We start from the raw sequence: 22,184 nt of genomic DNA on the forward strand, positions 1-22,184 counted from the left end.
AATTTGAGGCACCAGAGAATGATCACGATTTTAAACATGTGTTCTTAAAGGATCTCATGTTGTTTCTGATAGCTCCCCTGTAATTCGTCAGTCTGTGAAGACACAGAGCTCCTGATCCACTGGATCCTGAGTCTACACGGCTGCACTTGGCACGTCAGGGCAGATGGGAGTCGAGGGAGGTCCCACGCAGCACTGGGCGCCCAGACTACCAGTCGCTTGGCCCAGGCTTGCATCCCAGTAGGATGCTCTTGGTCTGGTACTTAACAGCTCTGAACCTCATTTTTCTTATCTGCAAATAATGTTGCTGGCACTTTCCTCAGAGTTTGTGAGGGTTAAACGAGGCAAGTGCAGAACGCCCTGCCCAGGCCTGGCCACAGAAGGGACAGTTCAGGGATGCACCCACCAGGGCAGACAAACCTCACCTCACAGCTGGCCACGTGCGTGAGGGAAACTTTCAGAATGTCCTTGAGCAAGGGCGCCAGCAGCCCTTTCTTGACCCGGACCAGGTCCTCCAGGGAGAACAGGTGAAGCTCATCAGTCAAGTGTCCTGGCACCTGTTCAAACTCCTTTAATGTGCTGCCGGAAAGGAAACCAAGGGGAAATCAAACCCCACCCCCGACACAGGCCAGGGCAGAAACAGGGGGGTGTTTTTTCCTGGCACTCACACTGAATATTTTGAACTCAACTTTTAAAAAAATAGCCCCAGGAACAAGTTAACTTTACTCCCCGCTTTACATTTTGCAAATCTGCTCGGAAGCCAGGAAGTTAAAATTCCATAAACACCGATTTCAAAAAGCTGAACAGGGGCTTCCCTGGTGGCGCAGTGGTTGAGAGTCTGCCTGCTAGTGCAGGGGACACGGGTTTGAGCCCTGGTCTGGGAAGATCCCACATGCCACGGAGCAGCTGGGCCCGTGAGCCACAGCTGCTGAGCCTGCGCGTCTGGAGCCTGTGCCCCGCAACGGGAGGGGCCGCGATAGTGAAAGGCCCACGCACCGCGATGAAGAGCGGTCCCCGCACCGCGATGAAGAGTGGCCCCCACTTGCCGCAACTAGAGAAAGCCCTCACACGAACCGAAGACCCAACACAGCCAAAAATAAATAAATAACGTAGCTATAAAATTAAAAAAAAAAAAAAAGACTGTTTAAAAAAAAAAAAAAAAAAAAAGCTGAACAAGAAAAGTGTCTCTGGCAGCCTGCCCATGTGCACGTTAAGCAAAAGAAAACTGAAAATTTGTTTCTCCAGTCCTGAAAACGTGTACTGAGATAAAAATTACCACTTGATTCATTTCCACTAAATTTCAAGTCCATCAGCATCACTGAGTGATGCCTCAGGAGAGTTACTATGACTCCCAAACCACTGATCCAGCACTGAGATTAAGATTCAGGAATCCAACTGCAGGCTGGTCAAAGGCACTTGGACGTCCCAAGAGCATTCAGAACTGAACATAATCTTCTCCGAGCCCTCCTGATCTGCTCTGGAATTCCCTAAATCTGTTAGCAGCACTGCATTCCCAAGCCAGCCACTGCCTACAATGGACTTGACATTCTAGGGATGCCAGACCATGTTTAATTCTCTGCCCAGCCCAGGGTCCTCGCTCACACTACTTCGTCGGCCAAAGGATCCCTGACCCCTCATCTTCGCTCTGAATTGCTCTTCAAGCTCAGGCTTTGTCTCCAGAAAGCCTTGTCTGCTCGCTTCCCCACCTCGCCCCATATGAACTACATGCTGCCCGCCCCCAGCACTCTCAGGGCACGTGCACAGTGACGGACACACATTCTGGCACAAATGTCTCTGTGCCGACTTTCTCCCCAGACTCTCCCTTAACATGTGTACTGTTGCTTGTTTATCTGAAGCACAGAGTGGATATTCAAGAAATTTTCGTAGATGGTAAGATTGTGAATGTTGTTACATGTTACAGAGAAAATTGAGGTCCTGAGAAGAAATGAACCTCTCACCCCAATGTCATGAGGTGGAGCTCAAGGACAAACCACTACAGAAAACAAGTTCCTCCAGGAGAAATGTAATTCAAAAGCAATGCAGCGTCATCAAATAAAGATCAGAAACGGAAAGCAGCTTTAAAACAGAACAACAATTTTTTAAAACCTATGATCCCAACTATTATAACAAATAATCTTAACTCCTTGAGTAACCTACTCTTCCTCCACTTAAAAATATCTCTGCTAAATGAATTCATGCCTGTGCCTTTAAGGCCATGGTCTTCAGAAGTTCATCCTCAGGCCATACCTATGGATGTGGTCAGAGATTTAGCTAAAGCTTAGTGCTTTTTTTTTTTTTTAATAACAAAAGATATTTAAAATGTATGAGGCGTTCAGTAATAGGACAATACTTAATACCACATCATAGTACAGACTGTTACACAGCCAGTAAAAGTTGACATGCCTCTCTATCAGTATAGCAACACTAGTCACAATAAGCAAAAGAAAGCAACCCAAGAAGGATGGATGGATCCACAAAAGGTGGAATATACACACAATGCAATGTCATTCAGCCTTACAAAGGAAGGAAATCCTGACACAGGCCACAGCGTGGGGTGACGCTTAAAGACATGATACTACATGAAATAAGCCAGTCACAAAACGACAAATACTGTTTGATTCCACTCATATGAGGTACTTGGAATAGTCAAAATCATAGAGACAGAAAAGGGAAGGGTGGTTCCCACAGGCTGGGGGAATAGAGGCTGGGGAGATGGTGTTGAATGGGTACAGAGTTTCAGTTTTACAAGATGAAAAGGGTTCTGTGGATGGATGGTGGTGATGGTTGGCCAGCAATGTGAACGTACTTAACCCCTTAACTGGACACTTACAAAGGGTTAGGATGGTATATTTTATGTTATGTGTATTTTATCACAATTTAAAATAATGATAAGAATAATAATAGCCCACTGGCTAGAGTTGTTTCATCCTTATACTGGTCCATTCTTCTTAACATGTTAAATTCCCTGCTAGTGAGTTACAAGGCTTAGCAACATTCAAGAGGGGGTCCGCATCCCCAAGGAGAGTCACAAGGTGACGGCTATGTACTGGAGGAGCTGGGCCTGGAGGCACAAAGCATCAGCAAGTACGAGGGGTTATCAGACCTCCCATTCACAGGCCCGCCCACCAGTCCCAGCCAGCAGTAGCACCTTTCAGCAAACCTGCAGGTCTTCAACAGCTTCCCGATATGAAATAGCTGCTCCTGGATTTCCTGATGTGAGGAACCAAACAGGGGGAAAAGTAAATGTGATAAAAGAACACTGGAGGATAGATGTATACATATAGCTGATTCACTTTGTGATACAGCAGAAATTAACACACCATTGTAAAGCAATGATACTCCAATAAAGATGTTAAAAAAAAATAACACTGGAAATGTGTAAGTCAAAATTAAATGTCATTTCTAACCTTGAAATGCTACAACTCTAGAAAATAAGCCTTTGAAATACACAGTCTTTATAGCAGGGGTTCATTACTGAGTCCAGAGATCTACAGAGGGTCCAGGAGGGACCCAGGTCTTGGGGAACCTGAAGCTTATACAATGTTGGGGGCCTTCTTTAAGAAAAACACCAAACTATGTACAAAAGGAGGAGGTCCTGCGATTTAAGACACCAGGGATGAACCTGGAGGACATTATGCTAAGTGAGATAAGCCAGACACAGAAAGACGAAGACTGCATGATCTCACTTATATGTGGAATCTAAAAAAGTCAAGTACATAAAAGCAGAGACTAGAAGGGTGGTTCCTATGGGGGAAGAAGTGAGGGAAATGGGGAGATGCTGGTCCAGGGTACAGAGTTGCAGTTATGTAGGAAAAGTCTAGAGACCTCACGTACAGCATGATGACTACAGCTCATGAGACTATATTAAATACTGGAAATCTGCTGAGAGAGTAAATTTCAGGTGTTCTTACCACACACACCCAACAGGTAACCGTGTGGGGGCATGGATAGGTTAATTAGCTTGACTAGCAATTATTTCACCATGTATACGTATACCAAATCGTCGTGTTGTACACCTTAAACACGTACAATTTTTATTCAAAAGATAACAAAATTCAAAAGCTAGGTATAAATGAAAACTACGCATAAATGTGAAATTCGGTTTGGGACCACGGAAAGAGCCCAAGCAGGCGAGGGTCTCTGAAGCATAAGCTCCATCCGCTGGATGGTAAATCTGCCCCTTAGAGGGTCTGTCTGGATGTCCTGAGCTGGGGGAGATGTCCATTTACTGCCACAGGACCCTTTCAGCCGCTGGACTCCCTTCCCCGGAAAGGCAGCTACTCACCCTCACTCTGTCCAGCTCCTTGGCCTTCGTATACAGGCCATGGCCGACGTGCAGCAAATTGAAGATGGGCTGCTGCCATATGCTGTCCAGCAGCCGTTTGGAGAAATTGCTGACATAGTACCTCCGGAAGTCCCACATCCTGAGGATCCGGGCAGGGATGCACGACTCCGCGTACGAGTGGCAGCAGTCACAGAAATACTTGCCCAGGTATTCGCAGTACCGGAGCCGCTTCACAAACTCTGCGGGACACACAGGAGGATAAGCGCTGATCACGTGACGCTGGAAACCCTGTCCCCCACCTCCAAGTCCCACCCAAGGGCAAGACTCAGATCGCTGTTTTCACGACGCTGAAGCCGCGCTGGGGAAGCTCTGGCAGACACCGGAGGCCTTGAGTCATGGCCATTCATGAGCTTTGCTTTCGTGTAACAGATGTTGGGAAATAGAACCCTCCCAAAACACTCTTGGATTTGGAAGATGGGCCTTTTAAACTGACGTGTGGCCAAAAGAATATGTGATTCAGGGTCTGGGGATTTGGTGGGAGTCCGGACTCAACCCCTTACTGGCAGGAAGACTCTTACAAGCCCGAATCTCTTCAGGCTAACTGTCCTGAAGCCACAAAAACAACTCAGAACTGGATTCCGTGATATCACATGTATGAAAGATGCTTTGGAAATGATAACGCACTCTATGTAGACTGTTAGGAAGTAGCACCCCAAAGAGTTCCTGAATAAATCAGCAAGGAAAAAAATAAAAACATGCACAAAGGATGGGAACATATAGGAAGAGGAAACACAACCAGCAAAGATGTAAAAAACACTCAGTCTCAGTAACAAAGACATGCATATAAAATGAGTGAAATACTTGGCTTTGCCTCAGACTGTCACACATTTAAGAGATCCAGAGGTGGTGAAGTGTAGAGTAGTGGGCACTCACTCACATGGTTGACAGGAGAGCTACCTTTTAGGACATTTCCGTGATACAGTTCAATTCTTAAACGTGAGGCAGTAATCTTAATTCTGCAGCATTAGACAGAAATGCTAACTTGCACGTGTGGCAATAGAGAAAAGTGTTCATTACAGCACATTTATAATAGATGGGGGGGGCGATCTAAATATCCATTAAGAAGCAACTCGTTGAATAAGCATGACGCACTCAACAGTGAGATGCCTGAGGGCCTATGAAATACAGGGAAGAGTGTGGGCAGTGGACGTCCAGGTATAGGTGTGTATAATGTGATCTGTATTTTGTTTTTAAAAACAACCACACACAGTCCAAAAAAGTGCCCACCAGAAAGCCAGCACTGAATACTTCTAGAGGGTGGGGGAAAGAAAGGAGTTTTGCTCTTTGCACTTTTTAATTTGCTAAAATGAACATGCATTGCTTTTGGAAATATTGTTAGTAAAACATATTGACAAGCAAAAGGTATAGAAATTAATGCAACCAATACGTGGGTGCCCACGACCCGGCTTAAGAAAGAAAATGGCAGTTCAGTTAAGCCTCCTATTTGCTCCTCCCTCACGCCTAGGGTCTAAGACGAGCCGAGGCTGACATTTGTCATTCATGAAGGAAGCTGATTTTCTCCTTAAAGCACATCACAGCCTTCCTGTGCTTAGGAACACCAGACAGCACTTCAGCGCTATGCTTGGGGGCCATTATAAACAGCTGAAACCACCCCAAAATGCAAAAATGTAAAAACACGTGGCACTAAATAAACTGTGAAAAGGACCTGTTTACAGCATGAGAGCTGAAACCAGAAGGCAGAGCTGCCTTGTTCAATTTCAGCTGGGAGCAAGTGCATCGGGCAACTCACATTTCAGGCGATCAATTTTTCGGTGCTTTGCACATACCTGTGAATGCCTGTGAAAATGCCGTGAGTACTGACTTTGGAGTCACAAGTAAATTTTAGGGAGTAGGCAAATTTGCAAATACGGAATTCGTGAATGATGAGGGTCAACAGTAAGTACGTATGTACATACGCTATTGTCAAACTCTAACATATGACACTTCTCTAGGGTTGACAAATTATTTGTGAAGGACTTATTAAGTGCTTAATGATTTATGTCTGAGCTCTCAAATTGAAACTTTGAAAAGTCTATTGTACTGCGTCTATTTCCCACCTTGGATTAAGATCTCTGATATGAAGAATAATGAGTATTATTTTGCGTATGATAGGGCCTCAACATATTTTTTATTAAACGGGAAAAACACAGGGATATCCTGGCCCCTAAACTCTATTTTTCTGATCGAACTTAGCAAGATGTGAAGACAGAGGCGGACAGAAGGGGCCAATGCATTTTCCTGTTAGAATGCATCTTTCCCTAACATCTAAAATCCTAACGTTTCAACATCCCGCCACTCATTCACCAAATTTCATTGAATACGTACTAAGCATTATACTATCAATACAGAATGAATTACGTCCATCTCTTTTGGTTTCCTCAGTCCTTGAACTAAAACAGAACAAAACAAAGCACCCTAAACCTGGGTGGTTCTCGACCAGGAGTGATTTTCCCCCTAAGGGACATTTGGAAATGTCTAGAGACAATTTTGGTTGTCACAACTGGGGAGCTGCTAGAGGCATCTAGTGATGCCGCCCAACTTCCTACAACTCACGGGGTAGTCTCCCCCGTGCCCCTCCCAGCAATGCACAGCATAGTCTCTTCCACCCCATCCCCCACACATAACAAAGTCAACAGCACTGAGGTTGAGAAACTCTGCTCTGAACCACAGCTGTTCTCATCTCAGGAAAAGTCAGTGTCATAGAAAAAAAATAAGGGAAAAATTCTAGAACAGCGCTGTCCAACAGAGCTTTCTGTGAGGACAGAAAGGTTCTTGATCTGTGCTGTCTGATACAGTCACTACTGGCCAGAGGTAGCTGCTGGGCACTTGAAATGTGACCGTGTGCTGGAGGAACTGGATTTTTCATTTTAATTAATTTTAATTTTCAGTAGCTGCAGGGGCTAGTGGCTACCACGCTGGACAGTGCAGTTCTAGAATAAAGCTGACTAAAGAGAAATAATGACGAAATGCAATGTATGAAACTTGGTTGGAAACTGGGTGGACAAATTAGCTACAAGCGTCAGCTTGAGGACCACGAATGAATCTGGACTAGTATTAGACAATATTAGAGAATCGTCATTAATTTTCTTTGGTGGGATAACTGTTCATCATCCTTGTTTTTAGGACCTGCTAAAGGGTAAAATACCATCCTTTCTGCTGCTTACGTTTCAAATGATTCCGTTTGTGTGAGATTGGAGAAGAGTAAGAAGACACGACAACTAAATTCAATGTGGAATTCTGGATTGGACCCTGGAACGGATAGCGGTCATTAGTGAAACCCAAATAAACCCTGTAGGTTAGTTACTAGGATTGTATCAATGCTAATGTATCAGTTTTAATAATTATACTATGATTATTATAAGGTGAAGGATGGGTGAAGGGTATATGGGATGTGCTTGTACTATTTTTGCAACTCCTCTGTAAGTCTAAAAATATCTCGAAATGAAAAGTTAAAATTATCCTAAGAACTATAGGAAGTTCACAGGAAAAGTCCAAAATGATTTCCACGGTTGCTAACGCTCCGGCCCTCTGTGCTCTGCCTACCTCTGCAGCATGTTGTCTGCTCTTGTTCCTACTCTCCAGTCATACAGGACTTCTTTGCAGTAGCCTTGGGCCCTTTACATATGGTGACCACCCCCCAACCCGTACACACACACACACACACACACACACACACTCTCTCTCTCTCTCTCTCTCTCTCTCTCTCTTTTGGGGACAATCGCTTCCTTATGAAACCTTTCACCCCCAGCCCCCTGAGCCCAGATTAAGTTCCCTGGCTGTAAATCTCATAGCACTCTTGCCTTTCTCTTTCGTCGCAGGCATCACCCTGTTATTTACTTGGCTGATGACTTCCTGTCAGCAAGCCCCATGAGGGAAGGACCATGCTATTATCAGTGGTGCAGGCCTACGTCTCCACATGTGAACAAACTCTGGGAAGTACTTTAAAAGTTGGTGGAATCATAGTCACGCATTCACAGTTTCTGAGTCATGCATTCAATATTTACTGAGGCACCAGGATACAGTGGTTAAGCAAAGAGACATGGTCCCCACTAGACTAGCGGGGAAGAGGGTCATTCAAAGAAAATTAGTTACAACTGTGATGCATGGCAGGCATTATCATTCAACATGGCAGAAGGAAGTTCAGATAGATTTCTGCTTTCTATTTTTAGTTCTTGAGGTGGAGATGCTCAAAGTCTTTTTCCTTCCAAGCCTATCAAAGGAACCCTTTCCCACAAAGCTCCTCTTCCCAGCCTTCTCAGGTTAGATCTATGGATGCCTTCACAGCAAAACAAGTGATTCCCAGTCTCAAGTGAGCAACTCGCCTTTCTGACGGGGTGAAAACTAATTTTCTAGGCCCTGGGGCCACTCCCTCAAACCCTCTCAGAGGAGTCTGGCTAGCTCCTGTGTAAGCCATTCAATCATTCAACGAATATCTTTTGAGTCCCAACTGTGTGCCAGGCACGCTTGTAGGAGCAACAGATAAAGCAATGGATAAAACAGACCACATATCTGTCCTCATGGAACTTAGAGCCTTCTGAGGGAGACAGACAATAGTAAGAAAAATCAGTAAAATAGGAAAGAATATTTTAGGGAGATAAGTGGTTGAATAAAAAATAGAAAGGAAGGGGAATATAAAGTGTATATGTGTGTGTTTGTGGCCAGGAGGGTGGTGAGGTGGACAGTTTCGATAGGGTAGCCAGGGAAGATCTGTGAATGAAGAGGGGAAGGAAGGAAGGGAACCAGTCAGGGGGACGTTGTAGGGAGGGCATTCCAGGGAGAGAGAAGCACAAATACAAATCCCTGACTCAGGAGAGAGGCTGCCGCCTTCAAGGACAAACAGGGAGACCGTGTGGCTGGAGCTCAATGCCGGGCGGGGAGAAAGCTAGAAGAGAAGAGTCGGAGAGGTAATGGGCAGTCACAGAGGCTTGTAGGTCACGGTGGCCCCTTCACGAAAGAGAGGGCAGCATCGTGAAGCGCCTATAACTTCTCATCAAAGGCATGTCTGACAAAAACGATGCACCGCCCAACTTTGGATGTATAGAGGGATAAACAGGAAATATAAGAATTGGTTATTTGGGGGTGCTTTTTAACTTATAGTATTTTAAAATGCAAGGGTATGGATATGAAATTATGTAAATTTCATTCACATGCTTATGACTCGAATCATTGTTGAACAAAAGATTTGTTGCTGTGTAATTATTGCTTGTATGCATTTGAGAGAAAAATATACCCATACTTATGTTTTAAGAAAAAAATGTCATCCCCTAATAATCAGGCAACCCATTATCCATACTTACTAGGTTCTATTGGAGTTCCACAGCCAGCACAGAAAAAATTTTGGGCTGCTACCATGAGATCCCTCCTGAGGGCAGAAAACGATAAGAGTTACATTTCAGAAAAGGCCAAGGGGGCATTTTTCACTGATTGGAAGAGAAATTGACATCATCATACTTTTCTTGGCATGGGGGCTTAATTTTATCATTTTTCATTTGGAAAAGAAATAGAATTATTCAATAGAGTTTTCTAGTTGAACTATCTAGGTCTTTTAAAAGCCCCTGCTGCCACCAAAGCAGAAGTCAGTATCACAAGTAACTATTCCACCAAGGGGTCTTTAGAGACTTCTCACTGGGCATACACAGAATTCTCTCTCCACGGAGAACTAGAGGCACGTAATACATGGGAGAAAGTTCAGGGGGACGAGACACCAAGAGATGATGCACTTGGGTGGCTTACAGATGGATCCAAAGACATTTAGATGAATAAGAGGTAATATAAGACAATGCTATCAAACCTTTTTGGTGAAAGATAGTCTATTGAAGTGTTTGCTATTGAACTGTTAGTGTCACAGTTCCACATGGGATTTGGAAATACGGAGGAAGTTGTAAAATTTCAATACAGTTTAGGGTCAGCAAAAGTGGCCACAGTAAAAATATGTGGAACCCTACTCATGTGCCTTTGAGAGGACCCAGGGAAATCCCAGAGGAAAGACATCCCACACCAAGGGAAATGACCCCTCAACAAGGCTTGGAGAGGGGGCTCTTCTGCCCAAGCAGCCCCAGAGAACTTCCTGGCATTCTCTCGAAAGAAAAAAATAAACAGTCAGTCTATAAGGCACCTCCACAGGGAAGGCAATGACCCTTACCAGTCCCTTCATAACTCTGCAGTTTGTACACTATATTAAATACCAACCAAGAGGAATGAAAAAAACTGTATTTCGTTACATGTCCCTTTGTCTACAATGTCATCTACTCTCAGAATAAACACTACTTTAAATTATTATATATATTTATATACAATGTATTTATTTCCTTTTTTTTGCACCATCTTAGTTTTTTTGTCTTTTAGGATTTTGTTACTTCATAGAGAACAAAGATATTTTTATTTGCATTCTGTTATGTTTCTTAACTATAGGTGCGCTTTTCAAGATTAAATTTTCCTTTAAAAAAAGTAATTCATTGATTTTTACTTCACATTGCACTGGAAAATAGAGTGGTCTAGTCTTAAAATTATTGTATGTAATTTTTAAGGCTCACTATTAGCCACTTAATATGAGCCTATTTACTTTTCAATTGTGATGCAGTGTTCATAATTAAGGACACATAGTTAAATTCTCAAGTTGTCAAAACTTACAGAACCCAAAAGCCCATGATAAACAGGGTGCCAAGAAAGCTAACTCAGAAAAAATATGCCCAACTTTACTCTTCCTAAAACAAATTTTTCTTTGTCCCTTGGTGTATTATTTTTTGCCTTCACCTATTTTCAGAACGAGTCAGGTGGGACCCATCACCACTTGTTTTAACGTGACTGGAGGGTCCAAGCAGCAACCAAGACTTACTTGAGTGGTGGGTGAACATTAAATATGATTTGAAACCTAGGGGGCGCCCAGTCTCCAGTCTCTCTGATCCTCGACTTCAATTTAATTTCCTGTACTACATCCGTGCTGGATTCAAAGTCTTTCTGGACACATTCTTCATTTACAACCTGCATAAATAACCCAGAAGAGGATTTAGGAGCAGCAAGCATATTTCAGGAACTGAAATAAAAGAACATTCAAATGTGTTCCCAACATTCAAATTTACCTTGAGAAATGAAAACTGCTTTCATCTGAACTAAAGGACCTGGGCAGAGAGCCCTGGTCTAAAACCCTCTGCAGGAGAATTGCTTAAGACACCACGCAGCTGAGATCACTTTGCTTGGTATTTTCAGTTAGTTCTTTTGTTTCCAGACTTCGAATTGCTGTAAGTAGGTCAGTGTGACCTGGAATGCTTTCGTGCACAGCAGAACCTTACCCTGCTGAGTCAATAGGCTGACAAATGCTGCGGATCAGAATCCCCTGTTGCAGTCAGACTTTTCCAGAAGCAGCTCTCTGCAGACACTTCCCGGCTTACACAGGTGCAGAGGCCCCTCTCCCAACCATTATACTTTCCTCTTAGCATCTAAAATCCAAACTCCTGAACTTAGCATCTATGCCCTCCATAGTTGGGTCGCTTTTGAGCTTAATTTCCAAGGAAGATTAAGATTAACTGTCCCCAAAACACACCCAGCTACACACAAACACACGTTTTCCAACCACACCGAATCACTCTGCTCAAGAAACACGCCATGTGGACTTCCCTGGTGGTGCAGTGGTTAAGAATCCGCCTGCCAAGGCTTCCCTAGTGGCGCAGTGGATGAGAATCTGCCTGCCAATGCAGGGAACACGGGTTCGAGCCCTGGTCTGGGAAGATCCCACATGCCACGGAGCAACTAGGCCCGTGAGCCACAACTACTGAGCCTGCACGTCTGGAGCTTGTGCTCCGCAACAAGAGAGGCCGCGATAGTGAGAGGCCCGCGCACCGCGATGAAGAGTGGCCCCCACTTGCCACAACTAGAGAAAGTCCTCGCACAGAAACGAGGACCCAACGCAACCAAAAATAAATAAATAAATATATTAAAAAAAAAAAAAAAAAAAAGAATCCGCCTGCTAATGCAGGGGACACGGGTTCAAGCCCTGGTCCGGGAAGACCCCACATGCCGCAGAGCAACCAAGCCCGTGCGCCACAACTACTGAGCCTGTGCTCTAGAGCCCGCGAGCCACAACTACTGAGCCTACGTGTCACAACTACTGAAGCCCGCGCGCCTAGACCCCGTGCTCTGCAACAAGAGAAGCCACCACAATGAGAAGCCCATGCACCGCAACAAAGAGTAGCCCCCTCTCGCCACAACTAGAGAAAAGCCCGCCAGAAGAAACGAAGACCCAAGGCAGCCAAAGATAAATTAATTAATTAATTTTAAAAAATATTAAGAGAAAAAAAGAAACACACCACAGGGACTTCCCTGGCGGTCCAGTGATTAAGACTCTGAGCTTCCACTGCAGGGGGCACAGGTTTGATCCCTGGTGGGGTAACTAAGATCTCGCATGCCCTGCGGCATGGCCAAAAAAAAAAAAAGGGAAACACACCCCACACCTCCCTGACTTTTGCTCCAGCTGCCCTTTGCCAAGAGTGCCCTTCACGTGCCCCTACCTGCTACAGTTCTGCCGGGCCTGATGCTTAACTTGAATTCTGAGATCGCCTATCAGCCTTCCCAAGTTCCCCTGATGAAATGGAACACTGCCTTCCCTGCACTTCCAGAGTGCTTTTCTCCCACCCCGACTTTAGCCTCTGCCACACAGTCCTCTGCCCCAGTGGGTGGCCTGCTCGGCGGGCAGTGTGGAAGGGAACCAGCCTGGGCTTTCAAACGAGGCAGCCTGGGGCTCGACTCCCGCCGCTCTACCACTGACCAGCCCCACTGAGGGTCTGGAACTAACACTTGAAAATTAAAATAACAATAGCATCTACCTAATAGGAGACTTGTGAGGATTAAAACATGAACTGCTGGGCTTCCCTGGTGGCGCAGTGGTTGAGAATCTGCCTGCCAATGCAGGGGACACGGGTTCGAGCCCTGGTCTGGGAAGATCCCACATGCCGCGGAGCAACTAAGCCCGTGAGCCACAACTACTGAGCCTGCACGTCTGGAGCCTGTGCTCCGCAACAAGAGAGGCCACAACAGTGAGAGGCCCGCGCACCGCGATGAAGAGTGGCCCCCGCTTGCCGCCACTAGAGAAAGCCCTCGCACAGAAACGAAGACCCAACACAGCCATAAATAAATAAATTAATTAATTAATTTAAAGAAAAACAAAAACATGAATTGCTGAGCACAGGCCCTGGTGCATCACAAGCGCTCAATAAACATCAGATTCATCAGCACCCAGCAACAAAGAAAGACAGAAACGTCGGATGTGAACAGCAGGCAAAATGAGAATTTAGGAACTTTGGATTCAAGGTCAACTTCTGTTGATACTTACTATGGAGCCAGCTGCATTCAGGGAGCCTGCCAGCTGATAATTAACTTCTGACATCCAGCACTTCTTGAATACGTGGTATAACTCTTTGGCTATTAGCTCAGCCGAATTGAAGTTTGGCTCATAAATGACACTAAAATGTAAGAGATGCAGAAATGGAACACTATATTCATGACAAGTGTGTTAAGGGTCTTGTGCTTCAGGTTTTCAACTCTCCTTCCCTCTCCAAAAACCAGAGGAGGTGTCGTACAGCAGACCGTGCGTCAACCGCCCACCGCCGGTTATCTTACTCGACTCAATTCCTCCACGCTCAACAGGGGAGCTTGTATTTGTTGAGGGTACCAAGGTGGGGAGGGGTGGTGAAAAGAGCACCAGATGTAGAGTCAGAAGACCTGAGTTCAAGTCCAACCTCTGCTATTTAACAGCACGGCGTCCTGAGGCACATCTCGTCTGAACCTCAGTTTCTGCATCCATAAAATGGGGTTTAAGAAAACCCTCCCATCCCACCCATGAGGATTAATGAGAATGTGTACAAAAGTCTTTTAAACACTCTAAAAACACCGTAGGAACTTTAGTAGTGATTGTTTCATTTCTAAGCAGTAATCCTTGTTATTGGAACTGGCTGAATTTGGCCCAAGACGTCAGAGGCCTGGGGTCCACAGTGCCTCAGAGGTGATGGCCTGGGGGCCTGTGTGCAGATGATACCTCTTAGAGGAGCTGCAGGAACATCCACAGGTCTCTGTGGCATTGCTGAAATCTCCAAGTTCTGTGGGAAAATCAAAGAAAGGGTAGTGAGGTCTTTTAATCTGTTTCACTTAATCGTAGTCAAGTTTATGAGAACACAGAAATAGCTGCCTGCATCTCAGAAAGGACCAATTATTCAGCATCTCCATACTTCACATTCTTTTGCGTTTCTACTATGAGACTACAGCTAATGACCAAAGATGGGATTTCAAAATATGCCCATGTGAAATTTCATCAAAATATAATTGAGGCGCCAAACAGATATCGGACCATAACGAGCACCTGCTTTTGCATTCAGATCTACAAATGAGATGAGAGATTAATGTCGAGACGTCTTATTTTTTATATCAGGGACATTGTCTGATCTTGGGAGGAGCTTCTCTGAATGCCACGTAATGCGGTACTGTGTGTGATGAGTGTCAGTATGTATGTGGGGAGGAGGGTATCTAGTCACAGATCATGAGTTTCCAAACCTTACCTACGATAACGAATTCATCCAAGTCACATTTGCAGTCCTCTTTCATCACATCACAGTGAGTAGGTGTTTCCACCACTGGGCTGACCTGTAACACAGCACAACCTAGAAGAAGAAAGGAAGGAGTTTTCACCAACAAGAAGAAAAAGGACTGCCCAACCTGCAACACCCAGCTAAATCGAAATTGGGGAATGAAAGGGCTAGTTGATTTTTTAAAAATTTTAAAATTCAGCTGTAAGAATTAAAAAGTACAGGGAGCTCTTTTTGTGTTGTTCTTATATTCACATGATTAAGTGAAACAGACTGCTGAGTCTATTGGGGTCCATAGGAGTATTCTGCCTGCTTTTATGTAAGCTTGAAATTTTCCATAATACAAAGTTTTACAAAATGAAAGAGGGGGAAAAACACTTTTCTTTTTCACAGTGAGGCAAAGAGTATAGGTGACAAACATTGTACTGGGTTGAACATGTCCCCCCAAATCATGTCTACCCAGAACCTGTGAATGTGACCTGATTTGGAAATAGGGTCATTGCATTGTAATCAAGTTAAGCTGAGGTCGTACAGGATCAGGGCGAGCCCTAGATCCAATACGACTGGTGTCATAAAAAGAGGGAGATTTGGACACAGACACAGATATTCGGAGAAAGAACATCCTGTGAAGACGGAGGCAGAGTCTGGAGGCATGCGTCTACACATCAAGGAATATCAAGGATCCCCAGCAACTGCCAGAAGCCAGGAGACAGGCGTGGACCAGAGCCTCCGGAAGGAACCAACTTTTCCAACAACTTCATGGCTGACCTCTGGCCTCCACGACTGTGAGAGGATAAATTTCTGTTGTCTTACGTCACCCAGTTTGTCATATTTTGCTACAGGAGCCCCAGGAAACTAATACAAATATGTTTATGCTTTTCTATCCCTAATACCAGTTTGGGGAATTATCCTAAGAATGTCATTAAACAGAGAAAAAAAAGTGAAAGGGGAAGGTTTTGATCACAAAGGAGCTATCTGCAGTCCTTTTAAAGTGTTAAAATATTGAAAGCTACCTAAATGCCAAATAATTGGGAAATGATTTTGCAAAACATGCTATTACCTCAAGAAATACCCTCACTGAAAAATGTGATCATTGAAAAACCATTCTAGCTGGGGGACAATCAACTTCTCAGCTTGGTTTCCTCATGGGTTAAATGCGGGCAATGTCACCCACCTCTGTGTTTCTCACACTCTTTCGATCACGATCAGCAGTAACATACAATTTACATAGCAACCTAGTACAGGCACAGAAATATACTTAACTGATAAAGTTAAGTATATTTAACCTGTGCTTAAGCACCAGCACCCAGCGCATCATGGGCTCCTTGTTATCGGAATGAATGAAAGAGGACTACGGGGGGAAGGAAGCCTGTGTAAGAAGAGGGATGCTGAGTGACAAGACAGAGGAAGAGGGAAAGCAGGATGGCGCCCAAGAAAAAAGCACATCGATTTCATAACTGAACGGAGCACAGTGACCAGTTCCAAGCCAAGCGGCAGAAATGGTGGGCATTGTACAGGTTACTCCAGAAGCTTTAGACAGAGGGTTTGACAGAGGGGATGCAGGTGGCAAATACAGCAGGAAGCTTTCTCATATTTGCCCCACTTGCCTTCAGAGCCACTGTCGGACGAAGTGGAAGAGCCAGATTCCTGCTTTATGTGGCTATAAAACGTCACTTCCGAGTCTGCCTGCTCGTTCCCGAGCGACCCGCTGGCCTCTCCTGGACTCCAGGTCTCTGTGCGCTGTTGACTCAGAATACTACACTTCATATTCTCCATGACTGATATAATCATATCTGCAATGTAAAAGTGAGCATTTTCCTGCAGAAGAAAAGATGATCAGTTAAAATTCTCACAAGCATAATCAACCTTTTTTTCCACTGAGGGTGTATTAGATTGAAAAATCAAGAAGTTGTATTTAAGTGGAGTTAATGCGTAGACATATAAATGTTTACTTAACTGCGTTATCACAGGTCATTACATCAAGTACAGCCCACATCTTCCAGAGACAGAAGATTTAGCCCACTGCAACCAAAAGATGACCCAAGTTGAATTTCTTGTGATAGGAAACCCTAGACTGGTGATGCCTCAGTGGGAGACATCATTCCTCAATCATGGAAAACTTCCCAGCTGAGTGCACACACTACCAATCAAATGCTGAAATGAAACTTATTTGTCATGCCTCATCCAGTGAAGTTTCCAGATTGAAATCAGAACAGCACATTCTAAGGGATTAACACTCTCGGTGGTTTTAAAAAGAAAAAAGAAGCTATGTTCACCTTTTCTACATCCACAGGGAGCACGAATGCCTCTGGTGAGAAGGAATTTGAAGAAACGGTTCTTCCGCCGACTTGAATAGCACCTGCCAATACAGCAAGTTATTAAAAATAGAGAAAAAGAAGTTCAAAGATTATCTAAGAACAATTCTAGGGAGTGGCTTTTAAATGCTGTTTTAAAAATCAGCACAGGGTCTTCCCTGGTGGTCCAGTGGTAAAGAATCCACCTTGCAATGCAGGGGACGCAGGTTCGATCCCTGGTCGGGGAACTAAGATCCCACATGCCGCGGGGCAACTAAGCCCGAGTACCGCAACTATTGACCTCGCGCGCTTCAACGAAAGAGCCCGCATGCCACAAACTACGGAGCCCACACGCTCTGGAGCCCGTGCGCCACGTGCCACAACTAGAGAGAGAAAACCCACACGCCACAACTAGAGAGAAGCCCTCACGCTCCAACAAAGAGCCTGTGCACTGCAAGGAAAGATCCTGCGTGCCGCAACTAAGACCCGACGCAGCCAAATAAATAAAGAAATAAAATAAAAAAGAAAATAAATAAATATAAAAAATAAAAATCAGCATAATTCTAGAATAAATTAGGACGACAGAAGAAGAAAGACCCTTCTGATGGTAGACCCTGAGGGTGGCAGAGGGTCATCATTTCTGCAAGAAGCCTCCAGAGTAACTTGGGAGGAATCCTCAGAGAAGGATTCCCAGAGAGCCATGGGAATGGAGGAGACCAATGAGGAAAGAGGGTAGAAAGAGAAGAGGATCATGGAATCTACCTACAGGAGATGGAGGGTGAGAAGGAACAGTCTAGAAGCAGGGCCTTAAGAACTGTGGGATCATTCCTCCAACTCACTGCATTTGACCTAAAACTTCCTGTTTACAGAAACAAAATCTATCTGAAAAAGGTCAGCACTGCTTCTCTAAAACGTTCTTCCTCCAGTCAAAAACAAGAAGAAGCAGCCGAGGATATATTCGGCTGACTCATCCATTCTGCAACCTTATTAAGCCACTCCATTACTGGCAATGAACACCACCAAGACAAAAATGAGGCCTGTCATGGGACATCTTATTGCAGCATGTACGGCAAAACATTTCTGTGAGAGCCATAAGCGCTGTTGTCCCAACCTGGTGAATCAGAACAAAATGCTACAGATGTTTTGAAGGCTTTAAAGCTCTCGTGGTGGCAAACAGAGAGGCAAGCAGTATCCCTCCAACCCCTCTGTCTCGTCTTCAAGAACTCCACTGTCGCATGGAAAACTTTGGACCTCTTTGCTTCAGAAGCCATCTGGGGTGGGCAAACTTTTTCTGAAAAGGACTAGGTAGTAAGTATTGTAGGATCTGAGGGCCACACAGCATCCGTTGCAATTACTCCTCAGTTCTCCCACTGTCCTGAGAAAGCAGCTATAGACAAAACAAACACAACTGTATTTGTAAAATCAGGAGTCTGGCGGGGTTTGGCTACAGGTCATAGTTTGGGGACCCTGAGGATAGAGGGAAAAGCACAGAGAAAAATCAGACAGTGGATTCCAGTTCCAGCCCTCCGTTCACCAGCTGTGCCTCTGCAGTAAAATTTCCTCATCCCTGGAATTGGGATAATTATCATTATTGGGATGCTTACCTTATTAGGAAACTGCAGGAGATAAGGAATGTGAAACCACTTTGTAAAACGTGTAGATTCTATGCAGACAAAAGGAATTGTTTCTTACAGCCCCAGGAAATGCTGACAGGCTCAGGTGTCTTTCCCTCCCAAATAATCTAAGAAAGGAAAACCCTGCTGCTGCCATTTGAGAGGCAGCAGATCCAGGAAAATTCCAGGCCTTGTGGCAAATGCCTGCTCTCGCCACTGCTGCCCCCGTATCAAAGAAAGAAAGAACCATCTCACTCGGGACTTCTTTTTCTTAAGCCCATGGAATGAATCCCCTTACCAAGTTTAAGAGATACTCTCAAAAGACAGAGTGGTTTCTAAAGGTACTTAGAGAGATTGCTGGGAGTCACTGTTTTTGGACAAAGCGGCTGGGGTGCCTGTTTTCTTTCTTGGAGAAAGGATAATTTGAAATTGCAGAACCACTTCCTGTAGAGGAATACGAAAAATGATTTGGGGCAGGGGTACACCAGGCCCTACAGGTCACCTTCCGTCACTTTATAAGTTGTCGTGGTGGTGGCCTGTGGGAGAGAGGGCTTTCAATTTTCTCTGTTTTCTCCTCACTCTCCCCTGAGACAACCTAGTAGGAAACTAATTTCTCACTTTTCAACCCGTGAATTTACAAGTCACTCTTTTCCTGAGAACTATCCGGCCAGGTGAGCGAAAAGAGAAAAAAGGTCTATAATCAGACTGTGTCATTTTGCTCAAATTTGGTTCTTAACTCAAAGTTAGCCCACTGAAACACTGTCCAAAATCTGCTCTTCTTAAACTATTAATAATATGTTAAAGATTGTCACCATCTTTGACTTTTCAAAAGTTTCAATAGAACAAATAAACCCCGTATTTTAGGAAAGGGGGAGGACTGGTTCCTGCTAGTGAGAAATAAATACACACACACACATACACACACACACACCCACATACAAAGGCAGGCAGCTTTTAAAACTGTTTTGAAAGAAAAAACTTCATTGACTATTTGAACTAGGATTCCAACAGAAATACACGCTAATGCAAAGTGTGAATATAGCATAATGAACGTTTAAAAATAAACTAAGCGTGCCACCAATTCTAACAAGAATTGCTAATTTATTGACTCTTGAGTGGCGTTTGGTATAGATTATCTGATTTTAGGAATTTCAGTATTTTAGGAATATGTGTGTGACCTCATAGCCCTGGTTTTAACAGAAAAAGGTTTTGTCCAGTTTGGAGGAATTGTGGTTACTGTTTTTAAGTCTTACTTTTTTTTCTAGCCACACCCTGTCCAGGTAAATCTAACAGGGGAGGCGAGTTCCTCTCCTGCCTCAGCACTGGTGTGAACTGGAGTCCACTCTGTCTGGACCACCTTCCATCACCACACTGAATGCAGAGCCCTTCTGGTGCTCTCCTGCAGGGCACACACCTGCTCCAAGACGGCAGGTGACACTGATTATCAACTAAGTTGAGCTAAGATGACATTTCCCTGCAGTCTAAGGAGAAGGGGAATCCTTGACTCTGCCCATCGTGACCCATTGCGCTGGGCCAAAGACAGCATGAACTGAGTCCATGCCCTGGATCGTGGGCAAAGTGGAAACCCAGGAGCTTTTCCCTCGCGAGGAACACCTGGCCTCAGCCCCGGGCAGAGCTGGTGTGAGAACAGACAGGAAGGAGGGCAGTCTCCACCAGAGTTACCTGCATCAGTGGAAGCTGTCAGCTGGGAAGGCTTGAAAAAAGCATTGTCAGCCTCACGACACGGGCGAGCAGCCAAATCAATCTTGGAGCTTGTGAACAGAGCCGTCCAAGGACAGCGTCCTGGGAGCACTGCCCGTTCTTCCTTTGAGGTAAGAGAGGAGTCACTGCCTTTTTCAGCTGAGCCCCGGGCAGGGGAGCTGCCCATGGAGTCCACAGTGCCCTTCGACAATGACGTCTCCGCCACGGAGTCCCCAAGAGGTAACGGTGAAGGGCCCAAGGGAGATGCAGCGTCCCGAGCAGCACAGCTCTCTCTGCTCCCCACTGCTGGCACCTGGGGGGGCGAGTCCTGCACCTGTTGCTGCACACACTGGGGGTTAATCCAGGCAGCTCTGTGCCTCGTAAACCTGATGTTTGATGCGCAAGAGGGGTGGTCCGTGTCCAGGAGGCCGGGCGAGCCATCAATGTCACCAGGGTCATTGCTGATTCCTTCCCAGGGGTCCACAGGAGAGTCCTGCCGGCCCGCAGACTGTGACACCATCTTCGAGGCTCAGGGCTGGTGTGAATTCCCTTGTGCTGTTGGATTAGGACCTTGAACTCACCACCTGGTCAGCTAGAGGGCTGGGGAGCTTATCTGCAATGAGCAAGAATCATTCACGATAAACAAGGGCTCGATCATATTTTTAACCCCAAATTCTTTTAAGGAAGCAAAGAAACAAGAAATAAAGTTTGTACTTCGCCCTATACAACACAGTAAATTCCGCTTGGATTTAAAAGGAAAAAATTAATAAATGAATTGGCCGTAAAACTAGAAGCAAATGTAAGGGATATGACATTGGGATAGGAAAGGGATTTCAAAGCATAAAAATATTATTTTTATACCAGGATAAAGTCGTATAAGGATACTGCTGATAAAAAAACAGGTAAAAATGTAATACATACATGCAGTATTCCAATAAAATTAAATAAACTCAAAATGGGAATGCCATCTGGAAGTAAAGACACATTTTCATAGTTTCTTATTTTTATTTAGTTTGTGTTTGTATTTCAACAAAGTAGGCAAGTGGCATGTGAAACTGACAACAACCAATAGCACTGAAAACTTTCTTCTGTATAACTTTACATGAGTTTGTAATACTTACTCAGATTATAACAGCAATACGAATTTATGATTAGCTTATAATATCTAAAGACCACACTACAAACCTAGACTCTGTCTTTAAAATGGTCCGCTCACTTTTCAGCTCCGTTTGTAGCTTTAGTAAATTAGGTAGTGATTACAATGTTGAGAGCCACACAAATGGAACGCGCTCTCGTCACTAATTACAGGTCCAGCACATGTGTCTTCCTAATGTTCTCCCACTGTCCTTCATGTTGTAAAGCTCCAAACAGCCTTCAACAGCCAAAGCAAGGGTGGCAGGGGGAAGGTTTAGAGGTGGAGATGTCTGCTTGGGCACTGACCCTAAAGGAAGGGCGAAATCCATGGGCACGCTGCAGTGAGCCTGAGACTTTGGTCCTCATAAAGTTCCAGGGCTTTAAACACCATCATTATATATAGGCGGCTCCCACATGGATCTCTATTCATGACCTCCCATAACTCTGGGCTAGCGTATCTTACTGCTTATTTGACGTTTGTCCAGGGGGCATCACAGCCTGATATATCCAAAATAGACACTGATTTTTT

General features: G+C 44.7%; 1 protein-coding gene across 4 annotated transcripts in view; it reads right to left on the reverse strand.

Moving 5' to 3' along the window:
- The window catches only part of RUBCNL (rubicon like autophagy enhancer), a 38,056-nt gene that overhangs the window by 3,965 nt on the left and 11,907 nt on the right, over positions 1–22,184 (reverse strand). For 3 of the 4 annotated variants that reach the window (XM_057533203.1, XM_057533205.1, XM_007186836.3), the window contains exons 2-12: positions 20,504–21,134; positions 17,190–17,272; positions 16,521–16,731; positions 14,887–14,988; positions 14,370–14,430; positions 13,668–13,797; positions 11,178–11,323; positions 9,640–9,704; positions 4,283–4,521; positions 3,146–3,207; positions 423–576 (exon numbers count right to left, since the gene is read on the reverse strand). In XM_057533203.1, the coding sequence (XP_057389186.1) occupies positions 423–576; positions 3,146–3,207; positions 4,283–4,521; positions 9,640–9,704; positions 11,178–11,323; positions 13,668–13,797; positions 14,370–14,430; positions 14,887–14,988; positions 16,521–16,731; positions 17,190–17,272; positions 20,504–21,041 (1,791 nt within the window). In that variant the 5' untranslated portion in view covers positions 21,042–21,134. The remainder of the gene's footprint in view (positions 1–422; positions 577–3,145; positions 3,208–4,282; positions 4,522–9,639; positions 9,705–11,177; positions 11,324–13,667; positions 13,798–14,369; positions 14,431–14,886; positions 14,989–16,520; positions 16,732–17,189; positions 17,273–20,503; positions 21,135–22,184) is intronic. The other variant, XM_007186837.3, reaches the window with a different exon arrangement.

The sequence above is a fragment of the Balaenoptera acutorostrata genome, chromosome 18, assembly GCF_949987535.1.
Source record: "Balaenoptera acutorostrata chromosome 18, mBalAcu1.1, whole genome shotgun sequence".
Classification (NCBI taxonomy): Eukaryota; Metazoa; Chordata; class Mammalia; order Artiodactyla; family Balaenopteridae; genus Balaenoptera; species Balaenoptera acutorostrata.